Here is a 27,192-nt window from a genome sequence, read left to right on the forward strand (position 1 = left end):
GATAGATAGATAGATAGATAGATAGATAGATAGATAGATAGATAGATAGATAGATGATGGATAGATAGATGGATAGACAGATAGATGTAGGTATAGATGATAGAGATATAGACATAGAAATAGAGACAGACAGATGGATGGACGGACAGACAGACAGACAGAAAGACAGACAGATAGATAGATAGATAGCTGGATAGACATAGACATGACAGATATATAACATACACAGTGTAAATGTATGTGGGAGTGTGTATGTGTGTATCCTTCGTGACCTTGGGCAAGTTACTTAATCCCTCTGGCTGTTTCTCTCTTTTCTCATCTTACAGATGTTTGCTCATCTGTAAAATGAGGGGTTTAGACTAAATTACTTTCTACAGTCCCTTCCAGCTCTAAATCTATGATCCCGTGAAGTTTTGTCTCAAATGCTGGAGAATGTGAGGTCAAAAAGGAAAAGCCAAGGATGTGGCTACTTTCTGTCTCTTATAAGGACAACTCCACACTTTAACATAGTATGAAGACCAGAGAATTAGGTCTTACTTAAAAAGTCTAAGTTATCAATTTCTTTCACAGAGTTGACAACTTGGTTTAAATTGACTTAGACTTAGTCTAGGAAGGAGTTCTCAAACCACACATCCACTAACATTTAAAATAGATATAGATAGATAGATAGATAGATAGATGCCAATATAGTTGGTTTCCATTGCAATCCTATGTATTTTGTTTTATACCTTTAAAAACATAATTCTGAGAAGGGGTCCATAATCTTCACCAGACTGCAATAAGATTCTGTGACACCCACGAATAGGTTCTTAAAACCCTATTAGAGGAAATAGGGAGACAATGGGGAGGCCTGAGTAGGGGAGTTACCCATGTTTTAAGAATATCAGTTTAGCAGCTGTGTGCAGGATGGACTGAAGATGGTTAAAGAACAGGCAGGGAGAATGTTTTTTTTTTTGATTGTGCTATTTATTACAGTGAGGGTTGATGCTGACAGTAACACAAGAGGTTGTAGGATCTGAGAATCATAGTTTTAGATCTGGAAGGACCTTAGAGGTCACCCTACCCACCCCTTTTATTTTACAGACAAGGCAACTGAGGTCTAAGTTTCAAACCTTGGTTGGGGCCCAGAAATGCCTTGTCCCAGATCTCTGGCATTTGAAATTGCTTGGCCCTTAGGACCTGCAAACCCGAAATCCAGGACAAACTAATTTAGGCTTTCCATTCGTGCCTGCCTGGCCAAATGTGGCTGCCTGCCTGTAGGGGGGAGAAGACAAGACATTGGGAGGTTGAGAGAGGCTCTAAGGTTTCTCGGCTATTAGAGAACTCTTGCCAAGCAACATTTGGTGAGTTCAGGACAATTGAATAAGAAACACATGGATTACATTTCCATTCAAATTACACATGGGTTTCCAAATGAAGGGGATTGGGGACCTCGAGGTTAGACAATTCCAAAAAGCTTTACAAATAGTTCAGGACACTGAAACCCAGTTTTTGGCTGGCCTTCCCCATCCCAAATTTGTGAACTGTTTGGTCAGTGGAGAGACATGAAAAATTTCCTCTTCCTTCTCTCCACAATATGTAACTATGATTAATTTCCATGAGCTACTGTTCAAACAATAATTAGGTTGAATATTTAAGAAGGACAGAGCCTCTGAGTGAAAGGTTTCTAATTTTTCCAAGATCCCCAGACAAAAAGAGAAAACCCTAAGGATATCAAGGTCATCAACAGTGTGTTATCTTAAGGTAAAGAGTTGGAAAGAATCTTAGAAGCTATATAGGTTAACCTCCTTGTTTTATAAATGAGGAAACTGAGGCATGAAGAAATGCAGTGACAGAAGCAGAATTAAAACTTGAGCCCTATGATTCCAAGTTCATCACCCTTTCCACTGTGCCACACTGCTTCACCTTTAGTCCTTCATGTTGCCATGGGGCAGGCTTTGTGAAGCATTGGACCTGGAGTCAGGCTAGACCTGGGTTCAAGTCTTACCTTTGATGCTTCTTTGGTAGGCAACCAGGAGCAAGCCATTTCACCTCTTTCTCCTCTGTAAAATGCAGGTGATGACTATAACACCTGCCCTGCAAAGGTGTTCAATTTTTTTTTGGTCTGGAAAGTTATTTCACCTGCCTGAGAAACTCCTGGTATGGAAATTCCCTCCTCCGACCCAGGTCAGCAACTCCTCAGGGAGGCGTTTAAGGTCTTCTATTTGACTCCAACCTACCCTTCCTGCTTCATTACCCAGAATTCTTTTTCATGTACTCTCCATTTCCTTGAACTCAAGGAAATTTGAGTTCATTTCCTTGAACTCAACCCTCCATCCCCTGCCTCTGTGTGTTGGCCTAAGCTGTTCCCTATGCCTGGAATACCCTCCCTCCACTTCACCGCCTTTCAGAGTTCTGATCCACAGGATGCAAGCCTCAGAATCAGGAGAGCTATACATTCAAATAAGCTACCTGGGACACACTGACAAGTCAAGTTAGAGATTTGCCCAGTCACCCAGGCATTATGGTCGTAAGTGGTACTAGAATCTAGAACTTCTTGGCTCTAGGACTCTGCTCAGAGTCCGTGAAGCCATGGCTCTCCCAAGGGTGTTCTGAGGATCTAATGAGATGATTTCTGTTAAGCACTACATGAATATGAGATGGGGCTATTGCTGGGTGCTAGGGCTGAGACTCAAATTCACATCCTCTGACCAGATGTAACTACAGAATATAAGCTCACTGAGGGCAGAGACCATTTCCTTTTTGGTCATTCAATAGAGTTTTAATTCTTCCTCACACTCTTACTCTTAGAATGACCTTCAATAAGTCACTTATGACCTCTTTCTGCCTCAGTTTCTTCATCTGTAAAACGGAGATAATAACAACATTTATTCCACAGGGCCGTCACGAGGATCAAACAATAATAATGCTAGCAAAGCATTTTACACAGATTATTTCATTTGATTCTCACAACAGCCCTGAAAGGTACGTGCTATTCTTGTCCCCATTTTGCAGATCAGGAAACTGAGGCTTAGAAAGGTCAAGTGACTAGGAAGTGACTAAAGCAGAATTTGAATTTGTGTCTTTGTGACTTCAGCCTGAGCATTCTATTCTCTGGGAGCCTTTGAGACAAGAGAAAATGAAATACTATCTGAAAAGGTCTATATAAAGTTAGTTATTATTTCTATGGGCCATGCCTGGCACATAGCAGGCACTTGATAAATGTTAATTGGTGGGTTTTCACCCTGTCAATCTGGAAGCTATGGGAGGTTGCATCCTCCTCCTCAGTGAATACCTTCATCAGCGTGGAATCCTCCAATGGCAGCTACCACAAGATGGCCAGAATGGGAGCTGATGAAAAATCAGTTGTAAGATGATATCAAAGTCCATTTGCTTCAGGTCACCAGCTAGTGTGGAAATGCCCCACATTCACAGCGTCCTGCGGGCAAACTCCCACTGCCAGTCCTGGTGCAGGGCATCCCTCCCAACTCCAAACAAAACCTCCTCCTTGCTCTAGAAGCATTGCTTCCTGTGAACTGTGAGCATCGCCCTCCCAGACCTGGCCAGGAGTTCATGGTGGCCTTGGAAAGATGAGGAATGGGGGCTGGGTGGTGTCCTAGAAAGAACTGCAGCGTCTTCACAGTGCTATGAGGGAACAGCTGTGTCAACCTGAGAAGTCTACGCAAGTGGGAAGTGCCAGACGGCAGTGCAGGGCAGTGCATAGAGTGCTGGAGGTGGAATCAGCGAGACCTGGGTTTCATTCCTGGCCCCAGAGACTTACTGTGTGACCCTGGATAAGTGATTTCTCCACTTGGAGCCTCAGTCAACTCTCTAATAATCATAATAGCTAACATTTATATGACACCTACTATGTGCCAAGCAGGCAGCTGGGTGACACAGTGGATGGAGGGCTGGGTGGAATCAAGAGAAATCATCATCCTAAGTTTAAATCCAGCCTCAGACACTAGCTGTGTGACCCTAGGCAACGCACTTAACCCTGTTTGCCTCAGTTTCCTCACCTGTAAAATGAGCTGGAGAAGGAAATGGTCAACCACTCCAGTCGTATCTTTGCTGAAAAACCCCAGTGGGGTCACAAAGAGGCAGCCATGACTGAAAAATGACTGAACGACATGGACCAAGCACTGTGCTAAGCACTTTACAAAATGTTCTTTCGTTTGAAACTCACAATAATCCTGGGCAGCAGGTACTGTTATTACCCCCATTTTACAGATGAAGAAACTGAGTCTGACTGAAGTTAAATGGCTTGAGAAGGGTCACACAGGTAGGAAGTGTCTGAGGCAGGATTTGTCTTCCTGACTCCAAGTCCAACATTCTATGTACTCCACCACCTAGTATCCCAATTGTTTTTGAAATTCTCAAATGAGGCCTTAGGACCAAAAGCTAGGGAGCCAGAAGGGACCTTTGAGATATTATTATGCTGCAAGAAATAATCAAAGCAGTTAGGTAGTACAGTGGATAGAGTGATGAGCTTGGAATCAGGAAGACTTATCCTCATAAGCTGAAATCCAGCTATGTGACCCTGGACCAATCATTTCACCCTGTTTTCCTCAATTTCCTCCTCTGTAAAATGAACTAGAGAAGGGAATGGCAAACCATTCCAGTATCTCTGCCATGAAAACCCCAAATGGGGTCACGAAGAGTAGGAAATGACTGAAACAACTCAACAAGAAGAAATAATCAAGGAGTTAATTCCCAAGAAACCTGGGGAGATTTGTATGGATTGATGAAGAATGACATGAACCCTTCATATCGTCACATCAACATTGTAAAAAGGAATAATTTTGGAAGACTTTAGAATTCTGATTCACACAATTAAATCATGACAATTGCTTAGCTACTTAAATCATTCCAGAGAATTCTGGAATTGGAGCATGGTACCCACCTTCTGTCAGAGGGTTGAAGGACCAAAACACAGGAGAAGATGCATGTTGGGAGATGCTACTTCCAGCCAATGTGGGAATTTGTTTTGCCTGATTATGCTTACTCATTACAAGGGGCATGTTTTTCCGTTTCTTTTTTGCCTTGTCTTGTCTTCTCTTGCCTTCTCTTTTCTCCAGTTGAGTGTGGGGGTGGGTGGGAGAAAAGATAAGTATATGACTACAGAAAAACAATTTAATTAATCCCTCTTCCCCTCCCCCCCAAAAAAGGGAGAGAGATCACTTTTAGGAAGAGGAAGGTCATAGTCTTATTATGCCTTGAATCCACGTCATATAAGGATCAGTAGAAGGAACTTGATATTTACCCTGGAAATGAGAAGACTCAGAGGAGAAATAGGTAAATATTGATTTCTTCATATATTTGAAGGGCTATCAGAAGAAGGAGAGATTCTGCTTGTTCTGTTTGACTCTGGAGAGCTGACCCAAGAGCAATGAATAGAAGTGGCCAGGAGGAAAATTTTGAATTACTAGCAAGAAAAACTCCCTACAAATTAGAACCATCCCAAAGTGGAGCAGACTTAGATGGCTATTTGCCATGACTTGTTCCTGGTGAACTCATAAAAGGTCCCAGTACTCATTGGATTATTTCTTAATGTGGCCAAGACGTGCATCTCAGGAACAAGCAGGCTCTGGCTGGCCATTCCTGTCTTGTTTCATATTTCTCTGCTCCACACACTTTATACCATTTAAGACTATTGATCCAATGAATACCATTCTATCTCCTGCCACTGTATCTTTGTACAGGGGTTTGCCCACGTCTGGAATGCCAGCTTCCTCATTTTGGCTTCTTTTGGAGATTTTGGCCTCAATCAATGCATAACTTTGGAGTCTTCCTTAGATGGATCCTCTTCTCATTACCCCCAATCCAAAGCTCTCCTCCTCCTGAAATTACTTTGTATTTCCTTATCTCTACCCATGAGATATTGGCAGTCCAGTGGAATGTAAGCTCTTAGAAGGCAGGAATTGTTTTTGTCTTTTCATTTTTGGCACTTTGCCTTCCATATAGTAAGTTCATAGTAGGTAAGGAATGATTTGAAAGCAACAATTTCCTAAAAGCAAGTTCTCAGGGGCGAATGTATCATTTCAATACAGTTAGATATCAATGACCTAAGAGACCTTTCCACAAGCATCCAAGTATTATGGGAATTTTTTACCTCTTTTTTTTTCTACTGGCTCTAGTATGGCCATTTTATTTTTTAAGTGCAGAGTTGGTGGAAAAACAGAGCAGCAGCAGTATAGCAGTCATGCCCCAAAGGAGTGTGTGTGTGTGTGTGTTTGTGTGTGTGTGTGTGTCTGTGTGTGTGTGTGTAAGAGAGACAGACAGACAGAAAGACAGAGACATGGAAAGAGAAAGAAAGAGGCAGAGAGATGGACAGAAACAGAGAGACAGAGATTTAGCTTTCATGGTACTATTTTATTTTTAAATATTTAGGATCTTTGTAAGGGATTTATTGAACTAATTTAAAAAAAAACCACACACACAGTAACCAGAAACCAATATTTGTATTCTCCAGAGAACCCAGGGCTCAGGCTTGCTCAGAAATGTTTTGGGAAGTCTATTTCTGCTTCTTTTTTTTTTCTTTGCTTAATTCTGCTTATTTTTTTTTCTGCTTTTCTGGTGAGAAGCATCTGTAATTCAAGATGACTGTGGACAAACAGGAGTCAGTTTATGTGTCTTTCCGATAATGTAGTTGGGGCAAGGTCTGCTTGGCATCCTAAGTTCAGTAACATGGTTCAATTTCCAGGACCCTAATCCATATCTTTGTAGGTGAGTCGGTCAACAAGCATGCATTAAGGTCTTACTACAGGACAGGCACTGTGAGTGCTGGGGATACAAAGAAAGATACAATCCACTCTCTGCCCTCAAGGATTTTACATCTTAGTAGGGGAGAAAACATAGAAACAGGAAGTTAGTATCAATAAGAAGGCTGTTGTTTGACCTTCATTTTGAAGAGGACTAATGACATCGAAGGGTCTTGAACTGGTTCATGAATTGGATGTAAGCGAGGCAGCATTGCATGAAGTCGTCAGCCTCATTCTCTCTTCCAGAGTCATTGAAGTCCAGTAACAGGACAGAAGTCAGGATGATTGACAGTGGCCTGGGATGCAGAGGATGATCTTGGTGTCTTTCATGTCTGACCAAACTCTTAGTGCTCCACAGTGCCTGCTTCAGCTACCTTCATGGCCATTGGAGCAAAAGATCTCATCTGCCCATGCTGTGGCAGGAAGTTTCCATATGCTTGGGGTAACCATCCCCTAAGTCACTGATGGCTTTGAAGCCCCTCAGTTACCCTGGTTTAGCCCCTCTGCCAAGGTGGTTTAGCAGGGTGTAGCTACTGCACATGCTACAGCTTCTTGGAGCTACAGGTGAGAGTTGAGTGCCAAGTGGACCAAACGTGGATGAGCATCCCTGAAAAGGACATGACACGCCTTTACACATAGGGGCTAGCTCTCCTTGAAAAGCCATATACCCCAGTGAGATGGCACAAGCAATGGGGAATGACCAGGAAAGTCATGTTCCAGAAGGTGGTGCTTGTGCTGAGTCCTGAAGGACTCCAGAGGAGCTAGGAGGGGAAGGTGAGGGAGCAGGGCATTGCATGAATAAAGGATAACCAGTACAGAGACATGAAGATAGGACATGGAATGCCCTGTACAAGAAACTGCAAGAAGACCAGTATAGCTGGAAAATAGAGTGTGTGGAGGGGATTAAACTGTAAGAAGACTGGAAAGATAGGAAAAGGCAAATTTGTGAAGAGCTTTGAATGACAGAAAGAGGATTTTACATTTTAACCTGGAGATAATAGGGAGCCATGGAGGTCATTGACTGGGGGTGGGGGAGAATGGTCATATCTATTCTATAGAAAAATTACCTTGATCATTAAGGGGAGGATGGAGTAGACTGGGTAGAGACTTGAGGCAGGAAGACCAACTGGAACGTTATTGCAGTTGTCTAGGTAAGAGACGATGAGGGGCAGCTAGATGGCGCAGTGGATAGAGCACTGGCCCTGGATTCAGGAGTACCTGAGTTCAAATCCGGCCTCAGACACATAACACTTACTAGCTGTGTGACCCTGGGCAAGTCACTTAACCCCATTGCCTAACCAAAAAAAAAAAAAAAAAGATGATGAGAGCCTGAAGGAGGGTGATGGCCGTGTGAGTGGAGAGATGGAGAAAAGGAGACATAATCAAGAGCTTCTGTGAAGGTAGAAATGGCCAAACTTGGAAATAAATTGGACATGTTGAGGTGAATAAGGGTGAGCAGTCAAGGGTAACAATGACGTTGCAAGCCTGAGTTACTGGGAGGATAGTGGTGTTTTTGGTGGTAATAGATATATTTGGAAGAGAGATGTTTTTTTGGGGGGGGGAGGTGATTGGTGTAGTTCTATTTTGGATATGCTGAGTTTGAGATACCTACATGGACATACAATCAGAATGTCCAATAGGAGTTGGTGATGTTCAACTAGAGCTCAGGAGAAACTTTAGCTGGAAGCCATCTGCATATAGATGATAATTGAACCCAGGGGAGCTAATGAGATCACTAAGCAAAATTGTATGGAGGGAGAAGAGAAGAGTGATCAGAACAGAGCCTTAGGGGACCCACCATTAGTGAGTGTGACACAAATGAAGAGCCAGAAAGAATGATGAGGCAGAAAGGAGAACCAGAAGAGAACATTGTCACAAAAACCTAGAGAGGAGAGAGTATCCAACAAGAAGAGGTGATCATCAGTGTCCAACAGTGGCCGAAGAAGGGTCTAGAAGGATGAGGAATGAGAAAAGGCCATTAGCTTTGGCAATTAAGAGATTATTAGTAACAATAGAAAGGGCAGTTTCAATTGAATTATGAGGTCAGATTGCAGAGGGTTTATAAGGAAGTGAAAAAAAGGAAATGGGGGCACAGAGTTGGCTTCTACAAAAAATTTATCCATGACGGGGAGGAGAGATATAGGATATTAGCTAGCAGGGATGGTTAGATCAAGTTGGGGGTAGTTTAAGAGTGGGGGATTATAAGGACAGGAAACAGGGAACTCATACTATTCATTGAAGTCAAAACTATCATCATCATCGTCATCATCATCATCATCATCATCATTATTATTATTATTTCCTGAGTATATAGTATTAACTCTCTTGAGATTTTCTGTGGGAAAGCAGTTAGTACCTGTGTTTTCAGAGGTGAGGGCAGCCAAGTGGCATTATGGATTGGGCAGACAGACCTGGAATCAGGATAACCTGAATTCAGATCTTGCCTGAGTGGACTCCAGTTATTGAAAACTCTCTCCACAGATGAGCAGATTAGGAATTGGCCTGAAATTTGCAGTTTTAGAGAGTCGCCTAGGACACTGAGACATTTGATGACTTGTCCAGGGTCACACTGCCAGCACATCTCAGAGGCAGGATTTGAACCCAAAATCATTTTCCTCCCTTGTCTACTTGCCAACTGACATAGTTCATTTTCTACTTTCTACCAAGTCAGTCCCAAATGGTTTCTTTCTCAAACTGTCATGTGTGACCAAGCCAGCCTTTTACCTCACTCATCTGCTTTATCACTCTCTTCCCAGATCAGCCCAAACCCCATTTTTGTGCCAGGCATTTGGGGCCCCTACTTCTCAGCTATGGTTCCTGGATTTTGGCTAAATGAAGGAGGGCAGAGTGTTACTGGAAGACTGGTAAGTTAAGTGAATTGCCTGATCCTTCAGGACATTCATTCATTCATTCATTCATTCAATAAATCTTGATTAAGTACTTGCTAATAACATCCAGTTTCTCTGTGAGGTCCTGGGGGAGATAGAAAATTTAGATAAAACACAGTCCCATCTTTCCTGGAGCTCAGGAGTAGGAGGATAAGACATCCACATAGATAACCATAATACAGACTATTTGGATTATAGATTGTAAATTTATAATATTAACTCTATTGATTTAGAATTCTAGCTCTAGGGGATCTAGAAGGTAGCAAGTGACTGAGGTGAGATTTGAACCCAGGGCCTCAGATTCCAAAGCTGGGGCTCTTTCCACTACAGCATGCTGTTTTTCATAATTGTATGCTACGTGCATTAGTGAAGGTCCTTAAAGGAATGCCTAGAGGGCTGTTGTAGCTCTGTAAGAAAATGCAAAACCCAACCAGTCAGTTCACACTCATATTTTACCAGGGTCTCATGTCCCAAGAGGTTTCATTGGAAGTTAAATCAATAGAATTTGCTTTTGCTTTTGCTGGCTTAGGTGAATAAGTGAATGAGTGGTGATTTATGAACCTGGATCCTTCATCCTGAGTGTGGCTTTTCCAGCTACCAGCGAGCATATGATACCCCAGTCTGCAGCTCCAGTCTGCCAAAGCTGCAGGGCAGAGGAGGAGAGGAGGAGAGAAGGGACCGAGAAGGACTGAGATACCCAGCTAGCAGAACAGGGGTTAACCTAGAAATAAGTAGAGACTCTGGCAAGGGCATGCTAGGAAGAAAGGTCCCTGGGGACATCCTCCAGACTGCTGATGAGCTCTCAATGTCTTCCCACTTGCTTCTACTCCTTGAGTCACTGCCTCTGTTTCTGACCCTGATCTAGTAACCAGGCCCAGATGAATTGTACTGTAGCAGTCTAGACCCAACACACTGGATGGTAAGTAGCACAGGGCATTTTAGAATCATAGAATCTCAATTTGAAAGGGACCTCATAAGGCTACTCATCCAACCAATACTCAAACAAAAGTCCCCTCTACAAGACACCCAAGAAGAGATCTTTTTTTTGTAGGTCAACAAGTATTTAAGTGTTAATTATGTGCCAGGCAATGTTCAAGACCTCCAGGGAGGGGGAGCCTATGGCTTCTTGAGGTAACCCGTTCCACTTTGGGTTGGCTCAATTGTTAAGAGGCTTGTCTTGATATCAAGCATAAATTTGTGACTTTATTTTATCCAATACTCCTGGATCTGCCCTATGACCTAAACAATGCAAGTCCACTCTTTCTTACTTGCACCAATCATTCAAATTCTGGAAGAGTTATCTTGTCCCTGCTGAGTCTTTTCTAAGCAAATATCGAAACATCCCCATTTCCTTCCATCAGTCCTCGTGCAGCACAGACTTCTGGCTTTTTGCTATTCTTATTCTCCTTTGAAGACTCTCCATCTTATCAAGGCTCTTCTTAAAATGTGCATCCATGTATTGAGTAGATGGATGGGGCAGAGGCAGCAGGGATGGATGGGCCAGACTTCCTTCCTTTCTGGGGGCCTGACACCTTCCACTTCTGATTTCTCTCTATAGCTCTTGGGTCTGGGCTTCATTAGACTTCTGCATTCATGAAGCAGACTCATGAACATACCGTGGTTTGCCAATAATGTTCCTTGCTAGAAAGAGATATTTCTCAGAAACTGATAAATGGGCTTATTAATTTAAATGAGCCTCCTCTAAGATGATTAAATCATAGACTTGAAGTTGGAAGGGACCTCAGAAATCATCTAGTCCTACCCTCTCGTTTGCAGATGAGGAAACTGAGGCCCACAGAGACAAAGTGATTTTGAAGGGAGTAGAGAGCAGAGTTGTGTCCTCTGACTCCAAAGTAGCCTTCATTCCATTTTCCCAGAATGTTTTAGGGATGGGGTCAGAATCTGTGATTTCACTGGTCTAGGGGGCTCCCAGTGAGTAACACTCTATCTAAGCATGCAGCAATTTCTCTACAAGTTATTGGCTTAGAGAGACCCCCAGAGCATGGTGAAATTAAGTGACTTACCCAGGGTCACCTAGCCAGTTTGTGACCAAGGTGAGACTTAGTCAACCCCCGCCCCCATCTTCTTTCCTCCAAGACAAGCTCGCTAGGCACCAGGCTAAGACATATCTTTACCATTTCATTGTTATGCAGTGTGAATCAGTATTCCTGGGTCCAAGAACCCCTAATCAATTGTTAATCTGTTTACTGTTCTATAAGCTCAGGGGTTTTGAATGCAGGAACATGGTGGGACATTCTCCACAGCTGAAGACAATGAAAAGTGAAGCCAAGATGGTGCCTAGCCCCAAGTTTCAAGACTCAAGGACTCTTAGGAATAGACTTTGCACTGAGCAAGGCAGATTGGAGGTTTGCCTGATATTTTCAGTCCAGAGACATGCCTGCTTTCTTCAGTCTCTGTCCACTTACTTCCTGGTGATATTAATGATTATTATTATTTTTAAAAATAACTACAAAGGTTATTTGTATGTTTTCAATTTTTCTTTATGTAATATGATTTATGTAATGACCTCATGTGAGCCACACCAAAAACCCAAATCAAGGAAGAATTCATCTCAAATCCTCCACGGATTGAGAGAAATCCCTGGTGGGTCCTGAGCTTTGGCTGAAGGATCCTGAAAAGGTGTTTGCTGCTCTGTTGTTTTCTATGTAGTGAATTTGGCCCCGTGGTTTTAATTCTCCCGCAAGAATACAATATGGTTGGCCCCTCATTATTCCAACAGCAAAATGAGGTCTTGATGATCTGTTCTCTTCTCTTCCACCTCCTGATCAACCCTTGATTCCTGTTTGTTTACCCCCTCCCCACAGTCAGATTATTTTAATCTAAGGCCTGAGCCTGGTGAAAAATAGTGGCAGGGTCCTGCAGCAGCCCCTCTTCTCCATGACAAACATGGTGTGACTTTGGATTCTGGAAGCTCCTAGCGTTGGCTTTGGCCTACACTGGGGGCTTCTTCTGTTAGCTCTTTATCTCTCCCCCACAGGGGGTGTTCCAAAAGGGTCAACCTCCCAGCCCAGCTTCCCACCGCCACAGCCTTTTGGCTAGATCCTGTCCTTTGTGGATTCCAGACTCTTCCCCTCTTTTAAAGTCATAGCTTGGTACTGAATGCAAAGCTCAGATTTAATCCATTTCCACAAAATCATCTTGGATACAGCTCAAGTGAGCCACAGACATATTCCAGTAAGCATTAATAAGCTCCTTAACTTCTCTCTTGGTGGGGGGGCAACTTGTTCCTATGAGTGTGAAAGATGTGTTATATTCCATAATTCACATAACCTCTCAGGGCTCTGGCAACTCACTAAGACTCTGAGGTTGAGATAGGGTCCTAGTCAGAGGAGGAAATTTACTCACCTGATCGCTCTGCCAGGGAAATCACAAGCCTCTTCTGTTTGACATAGAGAAACATTGGTGGAAGGAGAGGCTGATGGAGAGTGTCCCAAAAGTCTCAGGGCAGTTTTTGGTTATTAAAGCGTAAAATTTCACTGAGACTTTTGGGACATTCCATATAGATAGATAGGGATATACCTTCTCTACTCCTATGTGTGTATATGTAGTCTCTATCCCCTGTCCCTATCTGTCTCTATATAGGTACATATAAGTGTGTGAATTGTGTATATGTGTGTGTGTGTGTATATATGTCTCTATATATATATACACGTATATATACATGCATGGACATGCACGCATGCGCGCACACACACACACACACACACACACACACACACACACATATATATATGCTCTACCAATGTAGATCTGTACCTCCTCTGCTCATCAGAGTTGTCCAGCAGCACCCAAGAGGCTAAGTGACTTGCGTAGGTATGGAGATGGGCAGCTGAGTAGCACAATGGATAGAGCACTCGGCCTGGAGTCAGGAAGACCTGAGTTCAAATCCAACATTAGATACTTACTAGCTATATGACCCTGGGCAAGTCACTTCATCCTGTTTGCCTCGGTTCCCTCATCTGTAAAATGAACTGGAGAAGGAAATGGCAAACCACTCCAGTATCTTTGCCAGGAAAACCCAAAATGAAGAGTCAGATGTGACTGAAACAACTGAATGAAACTGGGTATGAATAAGAATTAGCACAGTGGAAAGAGAACCAGCCTTTGAATTAGGGAGAACTATGTTCCGATCCTGCCTCTGAAATGCTAGGAAACTCTCTAAGATTTTGCAAAGAAAGTGCTGATCTACATTGGTAGAAGGAATCTTTCTCTGGGCATTCCCTGCTCTGCTGAAACTGCAGGTCCAGGCTTTTCCCTCCCTCTAATACACATACATATATATATTTAATAATGTATGTGTGTAATATATATATACACATATACACACATGAGCACACACATGTGTGTTTGTATATATGTGTGTACACACACACACATATGTGTGTGTATATATATGTGTGTGCATCTGTATATATATATATATGTATATATGCCAATACCCTAAGAGTACATGGGTCATATGGTCATATTCCACAATAATTTCCTACTAGGGGCTGTATTACTTTTAAGTGTCTTTTACTAGAATCTTATTAAAACTATTACTTGAAATAAAAAAAATGTTGTACCTTCAGCTTTCTGTTAATAATATAAAACAGAACTCACATTGATGGAGTTTTTCAGGTTTCTAAAAGCCCTCACTTTACAGCCAGCCTGTGTGGTAAGTGGGGCAAGATGTAAGGCGCATCTGATGGTTGTCTTCAAGTCTTCGGGGCTGTCACCCGATGCAAGGATTCAAATTGTTGTCCTCATAGCGGTATTGGGTAGAAGGCACAGCGAAGCAAATTTAAGCTTGATATAAGGAAGAATTTCCTAACACTGTGAACTATGGAGACATGCAATGAGCTGCCTTGAGAGGTGGTGGGTTGTCTCTTCCTTTGGGGTCTCCAAGCAGAAGCTGGACGTGTGATATGGAGGATCCCCATGTAAGGTCAGGTTAGTTTAGGTGACCCCTGAGATCTCCCTCAGCTCTGAAATTCTGTGTTTCTGTGGCATGATGCCTAATGAGAAGACCGAGGTTCAAATTAGTTATGAGACTGACTCATAGTCACACAGGTACTAACATCGAAGTCAGGATTTGAATCCAGGGCTCTCCTGGTTCCAAGTCTCCTTGTGTTTTTTACTATACCCTCCTCCTTCCATTTTTTAAAATTTGTATTTGCTGTTGTCGAATTGAACCTGTTTATAGGTTGTCAGATCAGAAGGTGGCCTAGAGTCTACAAAACTAGGATTGGTTCCTGGCTCTACCATGTACTCTCTATGTGGCCCTATTCAAGTCACTTAATATACATTTATTGGTAGGGGAGGAGGAAAGGAACAAGTTTTTATTAAATGTTTACTATGTGTCTGGCACAGTGCTAAGCACTTTACAAATATGATCTCGTTTAACCTTCACAACAACCCTGGGAGGTAGGTGCTATTATTATCCTCATTATACAGATGAGGGAACTGAGGCAGAAGAGGTTAAGTGATTCACCCAGGGTCAAACAGTTAGTAAGTGTCTGAAACCAGATTTAAATTCAAATCTTCCTGACTCCAAGTTCAGTTCTCTGTCCACTGTGCCACCTAGCTGCCTCAGTTTTCTTATCTTTGAAAGAGGAATCATATAACCTACTATACTTAGTACACAAAGTACTTGTGACATATGAATAAAATTTTGCCTATATAAGAAGCTTTGTGAACTCCAAAAAGCAGAGAAGGCTTAAGTCCATATGCAGAAATTGGCCTTTCTACAAATTGGCAAATGGGACCTACTCATGTGTGTGTTTAAACAATTATGTGAAGGGTTTAAAAGACAATTGTATTCATTAAAAACACTTTTATGGAGTTCAAAATAAGTTTGAGTTGAGTTAGTTAAAATAATGAAATAAACAAAACTTTCATTGATTTAAAATGAATTATTTTGTCCATTTAATTTTTAAATTTAATAATTACATTTAAAATTTTATCCTTCTCCACCTCCCCTCAAGTCAAGCTTTTTTCTTATACTTTGGACAAATTCCATCTTTCTATTTACAGATGGGCAGGTCCTTTGGTAAATGGGCCAGTTTCTGCATATGGGCCCTTTATACTTGTCCTCACATCTGTGTATTCCTTTGCCAAAATGTATGTTGTCTTTCTTAGCTTCCCCTTTGATTGTGTTTTTGATGGCAGAATGCATGTTTCCTCCACATTTTATACACTGATCCTCCATCTCCTAGGGCTCAGGCCTTTGGGTGATTAAGGTCAGCCAACAGAGCCCTTAGGAAGAAACCCTTTTGAAGAGGCAGTGCATTGGCCAAGAGAGACCCAAGAGAGAGGAAACGGCAAGCCGGCCCTGATTAAACCAAAATCCAAAGGGCACTGAAATCTAAGGGGCCAGCCAGGAGGTGACACATGTTTCTGCAGCAATAGTCCAAAGCTGAGGAGTCAGGAAGGACGTATCAAACAGGAAGCATCAGGCGTCAAGGAGATGCCACCATAGGATGGCCCTGGCAGGCGGATTGCCTTCCTTTTCTCTCCTTGTTCAGTCATCAGTCCTTGTTGCCATGCATCTGCACCCATAATTGCTTCTCTAATGCTCAGGCCAGTGGTGTTTTAATCTCCTTAGATGATGGCAATGGCCTGTGGACCAAGGACCATGCTCTCTCTTTGAGTGTGAACACTGACTGCAAGCAAGGCTTCAAGCCTGCACGAGGGGTTGTGTCTGAACCGAGGCTCAACTGAACTGAAGCTGCTCTGCTTTCTTTACAAAGTTGTGTCACTGATCTACCTTTTCCTGGGAGCCCCAGAGGTCAAGTTCATTGATTCCCTTGCCATTTAGACAAGATGACCAAAATTTTTCCTATTGACATGATATAATCTCACAGACTAGGAAAGTGAGGCAGTGATGAAGCAACCTATTTGAATCTTTATTACATATCTGTCATTCACAGCACCAGAAGTAACCTATACATATAGATAACTATGGCAGATAGATAAATAACTCGCACCCATCATGCCAAAAACAAAAACCACCTCCCTAACCATTAGAGTGATCCCAAAGTGAAATGGGTTGCTCCATTGGTCAGTTGCAGGAATGAGTGAAATTTAAGCCGGATAGTGGATGATGCAGGAGGACGTATCAGATGTCTTGAAGTAATCAGAAGGCAGTCCTATGGAAGTAGGATTTAGACGTATGTTGTCTGGCACCAAAGAGCTGAACTAGCGAGGATGAGTTTAATGTTCAACAACATCATCAAACAGCCCAGGACAGAATGGGAGATGCTAAAGGATGAAATTCTAAAAACACAAAGGGAAACAATTCTGATGGGGGGGTTGTCCAAAGAGAAGTGGATGTATAGGGCATTTACCAATCAACTTAGATTTTTAAAATGTTCAAAAATGGAAGATATTCAAAATGTTTAAAAATGTTCAAAATGGAAGAAGATCAAATATACCAAAAAAGACTGAATAAGAGACCAAATACAAGAACATGGCAAGGTCCTGACAAAATGGCATCAGGAACTCTAAAGCTCAAAATGAGTTGAAGCTGGCTGACCAGCTAAGGAGAGCCAAAGGGGTGTTTATTTGTTTAGCTATGTTGGGAGAGAAAAAAGGGTATATTAATTAAGGGAAAAGCCTTTTCCTTGGGGTGGATTGGAGCAAAGATAACTGACAATTGAGAGAAGGCAGAATTGTTCAATTGTTACTGTTTGCTTGGTAAAAGAGAATGGACTTTAAACTAGAAATGATGGAACAAAAATGACAAATAAGGAGTAGATACACAATTTAAGTAAAAAGATATAGCAAGAGGACATCTAGTTGCTCTTGATGAACTCAAGTTACCTGGCACACATGAACCATATTAGTGGGTGCTGAAAGAATTGGCAAGCTGCTGTCAGAAATATTTGAAATATCATAGAGGAAGAGAAAGGTACACAAGACTGTAAAGGGGAAAATGTCCCAGTTTTCAAAAATGGGAAGAAAACAGTCTACAAATGAAATATGATTTGTAAATCACTTTGCACAGTGCCTGGCACATAGTAGACACTTAATAAATGCTTATTCTCTCCCCTTTGCCTTCCCTGCAAATTTTGTAGGCCAGCAAGAATGACTTCAGTTCTTGGGAAAATTCCATAATGGATCATTAAAGAGATAGTTGGGTGACAACTAGAAAAGGAAACTGTGGTTACTAAGAGCCTACCTGTCTTCATCAAGCACAGGTTATGCCAGACCATCCTTATTTTCTTTTTTGACAGAATTACTAAAGGAAAATGTTTTGAATGTAGTTTACTTAGCAAAGCTTTTGATAAAATGCCTTGTACTATGATTATTTTTTTAAAAATAGAAAGTTTTGGATTTGACAATAATGCAAGCAGGAGGATTAAGAAATGATTGTAATGTGAGATTCAAAGAATATTTGTTATTGGTTCCAGGAGGTCTTCAGCTGAATACCCCAAGGTACTCAAGTGCTTGGCACTGTCCTGCTTTATAATTTTATCAGTAACTTGCATAAAGGCATAAATAGCATGCTCATCAAATTTTTATATGACATAAAATAGAGAAGGATAGTTTATACTCTAGATGACAGAGTAAAGATATCAAGATTTCTTGACAGTCTAAAGCATTGAGCTAATAAGTGAAGGAAATCCTGCCCAAATCACAACCCAGAGAAATTGCCAGGAAAGTCTTAGATTTTTCCAAACTAATGTGCTATTGCTTCTGTATCCCATTAGGGATAAATATAAAATCTTTTACTTGATTACAAAAAAAAATCAACTTCATAATATAAGAAGAAGAAGGCATGGAAAGATAGTAGTTATTCTGGGGCAGGGGCAGGAGGGAGGGGAAGAATCATGTGATCCACCATACCCAGTGCACAAGCAATTGTGACATTCAAATAACAATATGAATATACAAAAAGATAGTAAAAAAAAAAGATCTGCGGTTTTTAGTGAACTGCAAGCTCATGAGTCAACAGTTAATTGTTAATACCATTAATATCACACTGAGTCAATATCACACTGCAAGTTAATATCACACTGTTAGCCAACAGTCCTTAGTTTCTGACTTTTAAAGAGTGGCTGAAGGAAAAGAGAATGTTTAATCTAGAAAAGAGAAAATTTTAAGAGATGTCATATGATAGAAGGACTGTTCTGTTTGGATCTCAAGGACAGAATTAGGAGCAATGGGTAGAATTCGAGGGAAATTAGTCTTAATGTTAAAGAAGAACAAAACAAAGGAGGTTGTTAATCTCCTTACAGTTAGATTTGTCCAAACATGGACTTTATGGAGCAGTTAGATAGCACACTGCATAGAGCACCAGTCCTGGCATCAGGAAGACTCATCTCCCTGAGTTCAAATCTGGCCTCAGACACTTCTTAGCTGTGTGACCCTGAGCAAGTCACTTAACCCTGTTTGCCCCAGTTTCTTCATCTGTAAAATGAGCTGGAGAAGGAAATGGCAAACCATTCCAGCATTTCTGCCAAGAAAACCCCCAATGGGGTCACAAAGAGTTAGACATGATTAAAAAAAAACACTTAACGAAACATGGAATAGGCTATTTCAGGAGCTCGAGTCATCTCTTTCTAGAGAAGTCATTCTAGAAAATCTAGAAGTCTTCTAGAAGACTTCTGGAGAAGTCTTCATTCAAAGTCTCCTTGACCACTTTGGGGGGATGATTTTAAGAGAATATTTTTGCTGAAGCATGGATTAGGCTAGCAGGCCCCGGGGCTTCCTTTTAACTGGGATTCCGTAATTTTGTGATATCAGGTCCCATCTTCACAACTAAATATAGATCTTTCAGGCCCTCAGATTTGAGGAGTTGACTACACTGATACTCACCAAAAAGCGGCAACAGGCTATTCTGTAGAGAAAAATCCAAGACTCTTTCCAGTCCATTTTACTTGGTCATGATTTGGACATAATTCCCTTCACTTTAATCTCTTTTTCTTCTTAGAAAGCTTAGAAAACTAAGTCACCCTGACTCTGGATGAAAATAATAATAGCAATAGCTAACATACAGAACTTTAGGCTATGTAAATATTTATCTCACTTTATTTGGACAGCAACTCTGTGAAGCAGATACTGCTATCCACTTTTTTTTTTAACAAGTAAGGAAATTGAGGCTGAGAGAGTCAAGTAACTTTCCCAGGGAGTAGTAAGTATCCAAGTCAGAATTCGATTTCATGTGTTCCTGACTCTAGGTCCCACTCTATCCAGTACAACAACTTGCTCCTTTTGGGCTGGGATACCACCTCACCCCCAACACTTACGTGTTGGCAGTTACAGGTGGTCTTGTCTAAGGTACTGCCTCTTTCGTACTTACTGACACATTGGTTGTGTAACAAATGCTGCTATATCTCTAAAACAGAGGTGTCTAACTCAAATATAAACATATCCCTATGGGCCAAATAGAAAACATCAAATTAGCATTATCAGTGTTTTGTTGTATTTTTGTTTATTTTGTTAAACATTTTAATCTGGTTAGGATATTAGGCAATGTTGTGGCCCTTGGACTCCGTGGATGGCACCTCTGTGTTATACTAAATCCATAATAACTAATGTGAACAGCACACCTCAAAACTGATTCTTTTGTTTTCTTGATCTGCTTTCCTTACAGACTCCTCTCTTCTTTATGTTGAGGCAGAGTTTTGTAGTGGGAATTCCTGTCCAGTTAGAATTAGGAGACACCTGGGTTTGAGTTCTGGCTCTGATTCCTACAAACTGTGGCAATCATTCACTTATTATGATTATAATTGCCCTGGACTCCCCACCCCTGCACCCCAACCTCAATCCCAATGCACTCTACTTTAGGTATGGGAGCTAACAGGAAACAGCATCAGCTATTCCATACCTCAAATGTGCAGCTCCAGGCCAAATCTGATTTCATAGCTTTTATCTTTGCTTACTCCTCGTTGGGCTTTGCATGTGGTGGTACTTGAGAAAGGAAGCCACAAACCACCATATGTACATTCTCGCTCACCATAGTGGCAATACCAGGAAAGGTGCTCTGTGCATCCTGCCCGTTTTCTCCCATACTTTCACAGCTTCATCCTCAAAAGTCAAGTAACACAAAGCTCACCCTAATTACCAGATTCCCCCACACATTCAGGTGCTGCCTTAGTGTCCAATTCTCCCATTTTATAGATGAGGAAACTGAGGCAGAGGGAGGGGAAGTGCCTTGTCCCAGAGTCACACATCTAATAAGTGTCTGAAGCAGGATCAATTGTTATTGATTTTACCTACTGGGCTCCCTAGCTGACAAAGGAACAGTCCGGGCCTGGAGTCGGGAAGACTCATCTTCTTGAGTTCAAACATGGCCGCAGACTGTGTGACCCTGGGCAAGTCATTTCACCCTGTTTGCCTCAGTTTCTTCATCTATAAAAGGGGCTGGAGAAGGAAATGGTAACCCATTCCAATGTCTCTACCAAGAAAACCCCAGATGGGATCACAGAGTCTGACATGACTCAACAATAGTAGCAGCAACTAGCTGGCAAAACTTGTGTTTTCTCGTCCCTGTCCAGAGCTCCAAGGCCTGCAAATCACACTGCAAAGCCCCAGCACACTTGCCTTAGCTGTGGGCTCAGCCAAGGGCTTCCTTCATCTGAAGAAACTGTGTATGTGCATATGTGTGCAGGTGCTTATCACTCTTTGTTTTGTTTTTGTTTTTGTTGTTGTTGTTGTATATTTGTACACAGCATTGTTCAGAGTACTTAGAATAGGAAATAAACAGCTGAGCCCTGGGAGATCAGATCAGTAGATATGAAGCAATTAACTGACAGAGAAACGAAATATTGGACACGGTCAGAGAAGCAGAGAGACTGCGATAGGCCTAGTGACTCAGAGAACCATAAAGTTCCTCAACCTTCATCTAGTCCTACCCACACCTGTGCGGAAACTTCCCTAACATGAGGCCTAATGAGTGGTCATCCAATCAATCGATCAATCAATCAATCCAAAAAGCATTTATTAAGCACCTACTACATGCCAGGCACTGGGCTAAGCTTCAATTTGCTGGAGAATCTACCACATCTCAGGCAGTTCATTTCTCTTCTGGATTCTTTAGAATCTCTTGGAAGAGTTTCCTGACCCTTCTCTCCATCCCTCCTCATTCTGTTCCCTAGGTGTAAGAAAAGCAAATCTAACCCTTCTTCCACTTGCCAGCTCTTCAAACCCTTGAACTCAACTCTCATTCCCTTCCCCCTCAGTTAGCTTTTTCTTCTCCAGGTTAGATACCCCCCAGGTCCATAAGCCTCGCTAGTCTGCCCTGCCTCTTCTAACTACGTTACATCTTGCCAGTGGTCTCTTTAAAACGTGGCATCTATAGGTGATCACAGCACTCTGGGTGTGGCCTAACATGACTCTCTTCCCTCATTTTTTAGGCTTTTCTTAATTCAGCTTAAAATTGCTTGCCCAGGTAGTATCGTCAGAGACAGAATGAACCAAATGCCTCAACGTCCTTACGTCCATAACAAACTGTCCTTTTTTTCTGTTTTGTTTTGTTTTTCCACTTAGTAGTATTTTGTTTTTTTCCAATTACATGTAAAGATAAGTTTCAACATTCACTTTTAGAAGATTTTTTAGTTCCAAATTTTTTCTCCTTCCCTCCCTCCCCTCCCCAGGACAGCAAGCAATCTGATATAGGTTGTACATGTACAATTGTGTCAAACATATTTCCACTTTAGTCATGTTGTGAAAGAAGAATCAGAACAAAAGAGAAAAACCTTAAGAAAGAAGAAAAAAAGTGGAAATAGTGTGCTTCGATCTGCGTTCAGACTCCATAGTTCTTTCTCCGCATATGGTTAGCATCTTCCATCTTGAGCCTTTTGGAACTGTGCTGGATCATTGTGTTGCTGAGAAGAGCTAAGTCTATCAAAGTTGGTCATCGCACAATGTTGCTAGTACTGTGTACAATGACAAACCATCCTTGTTTAAGGCAGTAATAAAAAAAAAAACACACTGCATGTGGATTCAGACAACCAAAGGTTAAATCTAGACTTTCACTCTGACCACCCATGTGACTATGGATACTTGACCACTTAGTCTCCTCAGCTGTAAAATGGCCATAATAACATGACATGGCTGTTCATCTCACCCAGCTTTTGTGAAGGGAAGATTTTGAAAACCTTAAAGCTTCATAGAAACGTGAGTTCTGACAGTTGGGCCTATCTTCACCCCATATTATTTCCAAACTCAGAACCCAGAAGAGGCCTGGACATTCTGAGAAGGGGCCTGGATAGGGCAGTTCTATAGCTCCTGCCTCTGCCTTTCCCCAGGAGTAGGTAGGGTGGCACAGTGGAAAGAGACCTCAGCTTGTAGTTACAACACCTGAGTTCAAATCCATAATGTCACTCACCATCTGCGTGATCCTGAATAAGTCCCATAACCTCCACGACCTTCAAGTTTTCATCTGTATGGTCCTTTTTTAGTTTTAGATCTATGATGCTATGACTAGCATATGCTATGACTCCCCATCTCCTCCCACAAACCACTGGAGAGAATTGCCATTTGCCATCCCATAGTCAGGGATAAGGACCAGATAGTAGGCCAGGGTTCTTCACTTTTTCTTTTTCTTTTGCATCCTGGATCTGTCAGGCAGTCTGATGAAGCCCTGTGGATTCCTTCTCAGAACAATGTTTTTAAATGGACAAAATAAAACAAATACAATTGCAAAGGAAACCAAATATACTAAAATAAAATTTATCCAAAAAACATTTTTAATCAAATTTTTGGACTCCAGGTTAAGAACCCTTGCTGTACGGGATAAAAAAAAAATCAGTAAGTATCCATTAAAGCACCTACTCTGTGTCTAGCACTGTGCTAAGTGCTGGATTCTTTCTCTGATTGAAGTGTTAATGTGAATTTGACTAGAGTGGAAAAAGACAAAAGACCCTGGTGTAATTGAATTGCTTTCTTGGAATCCCAGCGAATTGCTAGACGACTCTTTTTCCCCCCTTCCTGGGTATGCATCATTTCAGGCTCATTAATGTCTGAGGAAGAAGGAAATCAACCTTCTTGAAGTGATGGCTCCAATTCTATGAGATTTTTTTTCTGACAATTTCTTTTAGAAACCCGTTTTATCTGTTAGCCTATGTTTATTTTGTCATCTATCAAAGGCAAGTGTAGCTGGCAGTCATAGTCAGATCGTGAGATAAAAGGTGACCATTTCAGTATCGATGCTGCTTCCAGCATGTCCTAAGGTGTGTCACCGTCCTTACACATTAGCTAATGGGAATTACTTAATGGATGCAGAGACCAACTCAGAAAAAATCAATAGCTCTGCTGATCTCTTCCTCCTCCTCCTCCCTTTCTCCCTCCCTCCCCAACTCGGAATCCAGGATTCTAGAATTTCAGAGCTGGAAGGGTACTCAACAGCCATCTAATACAGTCTCGGACCCCCACCTCCCAAAACAAATCCTCTTGATAACACATTTGACAAACTGAGGCCCAGAGATGTTAACTGATTTCCCAAGTTCACATAGATCATAAGCGACAGAGACAGCTTTCAGCCTTAGACCCTTGGAGACCTCCAGCGACGGGGAGTCACTCCACTTTGGGATGGTTTGGGTTGTGTTTATTTTCTTTACCCCAAACTGTAATTTGTCCTTCAATTCCTAATGAAGGATGACAAGCCAAATATCTCTTCCAAATGACAGGACAACGGTAGCTACAAACTCCTTGAAGTATAATGCTCCTTGTGCGCAGGTCTCAGGATTATAGAATCATACATCTAGAGTTGGAAGGAACCTCAGAAGCCGTGGAGGTCATCTTTTTATTTAACAGAGGAAACTGTGACCAACTTGGACAAGGTCATCCAGGTAGTAGGCATCAGAGGCAGAGACTGAGCCTAGGATACCCTTCTCTTTTCCCCAATCCCGTTTTGCCTAAGAGAGAAAGAGAGATTTTAAACTTCTGGGATGCTAAAAAAATACCTTTTGCCAAGGGTAAAGAGGGGTCCCTTCTTATTGTTGTCTTGGGTCTTCCTTCCTGAAATGGCCAGGAAAAGAGATTTTCCTTCTTTGAAGGTTAAATGATTTATTATTTTTTTATGGTTTCTAGAATTCTATTTTTTTAAAACTATTTCTATGCTGGGCGCACCAGTTCAGTAAGTAAATGAATGTCAAGACCTGAATAAATGGTAACTCCTATCATTCAACCATTACTGATTCATTGCTTTAGGTCAACCAGTTACCAAATTAGTTATCAAATGTTCAAGGTGTTTTAAATTGGATTATCATCACCATGACTATTACTATCACCTTCACTGTTGTGATCATTGTCTAGGTTAAATATCCCTTGCTTCTTCACTCAGTGCTCGTATTCTATGTGCTCCCGACCTCTTGCTGCTCTGGTCATCTGGACATTTGGTAGTATGTCAATGTTCTTTGTCAGATAGGAGCATTTAATCACAAGGCTTTTGCTTTTGAAACTTCCATCCAGAGGCAGAGAAAGGTCAGGAAAACAAAGAATAGAATTGCTGTGAGGTGAACATAATTTTAGTGGGTAATTTGTGCTCGGGGAATCATAAAAGTGGAAGATTGTGTTTTCCCTGGACTTTTTTTTTATTGAGTTTAGATTAGAATGACCAAGCTATCAGCTAATCTGTCTGGGTCTGCCCTGATACCTTGCTCTGCATCTCTTCCTTACCCCTCTAGGATCTTATCAGAGTGAATTAATAATAGCAGTCTAGCCTAGCTATGTCTTGTATTGGGTCTTGAGTACAATCTGAGCTGTTAATCTTAATGTCCCATGCCCTCGTTAGAGACAGCCTGCCTTCATGTTTCTTTGGTCAGCTGAACTCACACAGAGCACTCTGCATAATTAAATCCGGGGCTGAAGTCTAAAAAGTCCCAGGAGGCCTCTCATCTCTGAGATTGTTTCTTTCTATTGAATCCTTTCTAACTTAAAAGGCACTGAACATCTTCAGTGGTTCTCCACTGCCTAGCTGGGGGACCCTGGGCAAATCCTTTCACTTTCCCAAACCTTTGCTTCTTCATGTGTAAGACGAGGATAACGATATCTTTGGTGCCTCCTTCACGTGAATATTATTAGACTCCAGTGAAATAATGTATAGAAATAAAATGCTTTGCAAAGTTTAGAGCCCTATATTAATGTCCATCATTATTACTGTAATTATCAACATCACCTTCCTATTATCTCTATGTTTGATGGAGCTTAGATGGATCTGGGACAAGCTGATAACCTTCAATTATTCTTCTTTGTTTTGTGTCTGGCAAACTCTCGTCCAAGTAGATGGAATGATTAATGTTCATCATTGAATGGAAGTATAGGGGTGCAGCCTCATCTTCTGTAAAGTTAACAAGAGCATTTTCAGGACACTCCAAGAACAGATAAGATTATGGGAATGACAGCACTTCATTTCCATGGCTACATGCTTTTAATTTCTTCTGCTGGGTCTCTGTACTTGTACAGCTTTTCTTTGCATGTGGTTTAGAGGCTATGAGTGCTTGATAGGGATATACCAAGTTGCATCTAGGAAAAATAGTGTTCTTAAATTTACATGAACTAATATTGTGTCCAGGTGATTGTAAGCAATCATCTTATCTGTGATAAAATGCATTTCAGTGCATTTTGTTTGTCAGATTCTCAAGAATATTTAGAGAGTCTTATTTGTAGGATAGGGATTTGTCCCGTATTCATTGAAGAATAGCATGCCTACATTATATAACTGTTTACTTGATAAATATCTCTTTGAGTATTCAATAGATCCAAATTTTTTGCCACCTACAGTAATATGTTGTACCATTTCTATCATTTCCTTGAAATTATGCATTGATCAGTAAGTCTGAGCTCCTTAAGAAAGATCTTTCTGTAGTTTCTGGCAGCAGTGATCTTATCCCATGGTGCTATCATGAAATCTTTCCTTTCTGTAAACAAATTCACTTGTCTCAGTCATTTGTCTAATGATTCTCTGTTGATGTATTGTTGGTTGAATTAAAATAGATATTATCCATTGAGAGACCCTTTTGTTTCCATTCTTGGATCTTTGCTGTTTCAAAGACTCCAGGTGGTAAATGTACTCCTTTCTGTTATATTTGTTAGGTCTAGTGATGCATACCTACTATCTGCATTTGCTGTAGCTTTGTAAAGGCGTGTCTGTTTGCCCAGAAAAAATGTCTGTGTTAAGTTTTAAGCTGTTTATTTTGTGATCTGACAGCTTCCCTCAGTTACTGTCATCCTTTTTGATGAGAAAGCATCCATCTTTCTAAAGCTGCATTGATGAGTGGGTCCTGACTTTTGCTAATATTAGCTGAGTATTTCTTTAGCTATTTTAAAAATCTGTCATCCTATTTACTATTCTAAATGCACGTAATGTTATGAACAAGGGGTTCATCAAGCGTTTTATTCATGGAACTTTGGCTTCAGGATGCCAATAAGTCTCTTAACATGCATAGGTACTACTTTCTCCTTGGTAACTTTGTGCTCAATGTGTCTTACCTAGACAACATCAAGGAATCTCCTTCATCTCTTAGTTTTCTATTGGGCCACTTGTTCTTAGCCAAAGCCTTCAGTTTCCTTTCTTTCTTTCTTTCTTTCTTTCTTTCTTTCTTTCTTTCTTTCTT

At 41.3% G+C, this 27,192-nt stretch overlaps 1 protein-coding gene across 5 annotated transcripts in view; it reads left to right on the forward strand.

The window, feature by feature from the left end:
* Positions 1 to 27,192, forward strand: part of FGGY (FGGY carbohydrate kinase domain containing) — a 532,436-nt gene that overhangs the window by 383,491 nt on the left and 121,753 nt on the right. For all 5 annotated transcript variants that reach the window (XM_027852828.1, XM_027852830.1, XM_027852831.1 and 2 more), the window contains one exon: positions 9,497 to 9,604. In XM_027852828.1, coding sequence (XP_027708629.1) covers positions 9,497 to 9,604 — 108 coding nt within the window. The remainder of the gene's footprint in view (positions 1 to 9,496; positions 9,605 to 27,192) is intronic.

This window comes from Vombatus ursinus, unplaced genomic scaffold (assembly GCF_900497805.2).
Source record: "Vombatus ursinus unplaced genomic scaffold, bare-nosed wombat genome assembly UNPS02009824.1, whole genome shotgun sequence".
NCBI lineage: Eukaryota > Metazoa > Chordata > Mammalia > Diprotodontia > Vombatidae > Vombatus > Vombatus ursinus.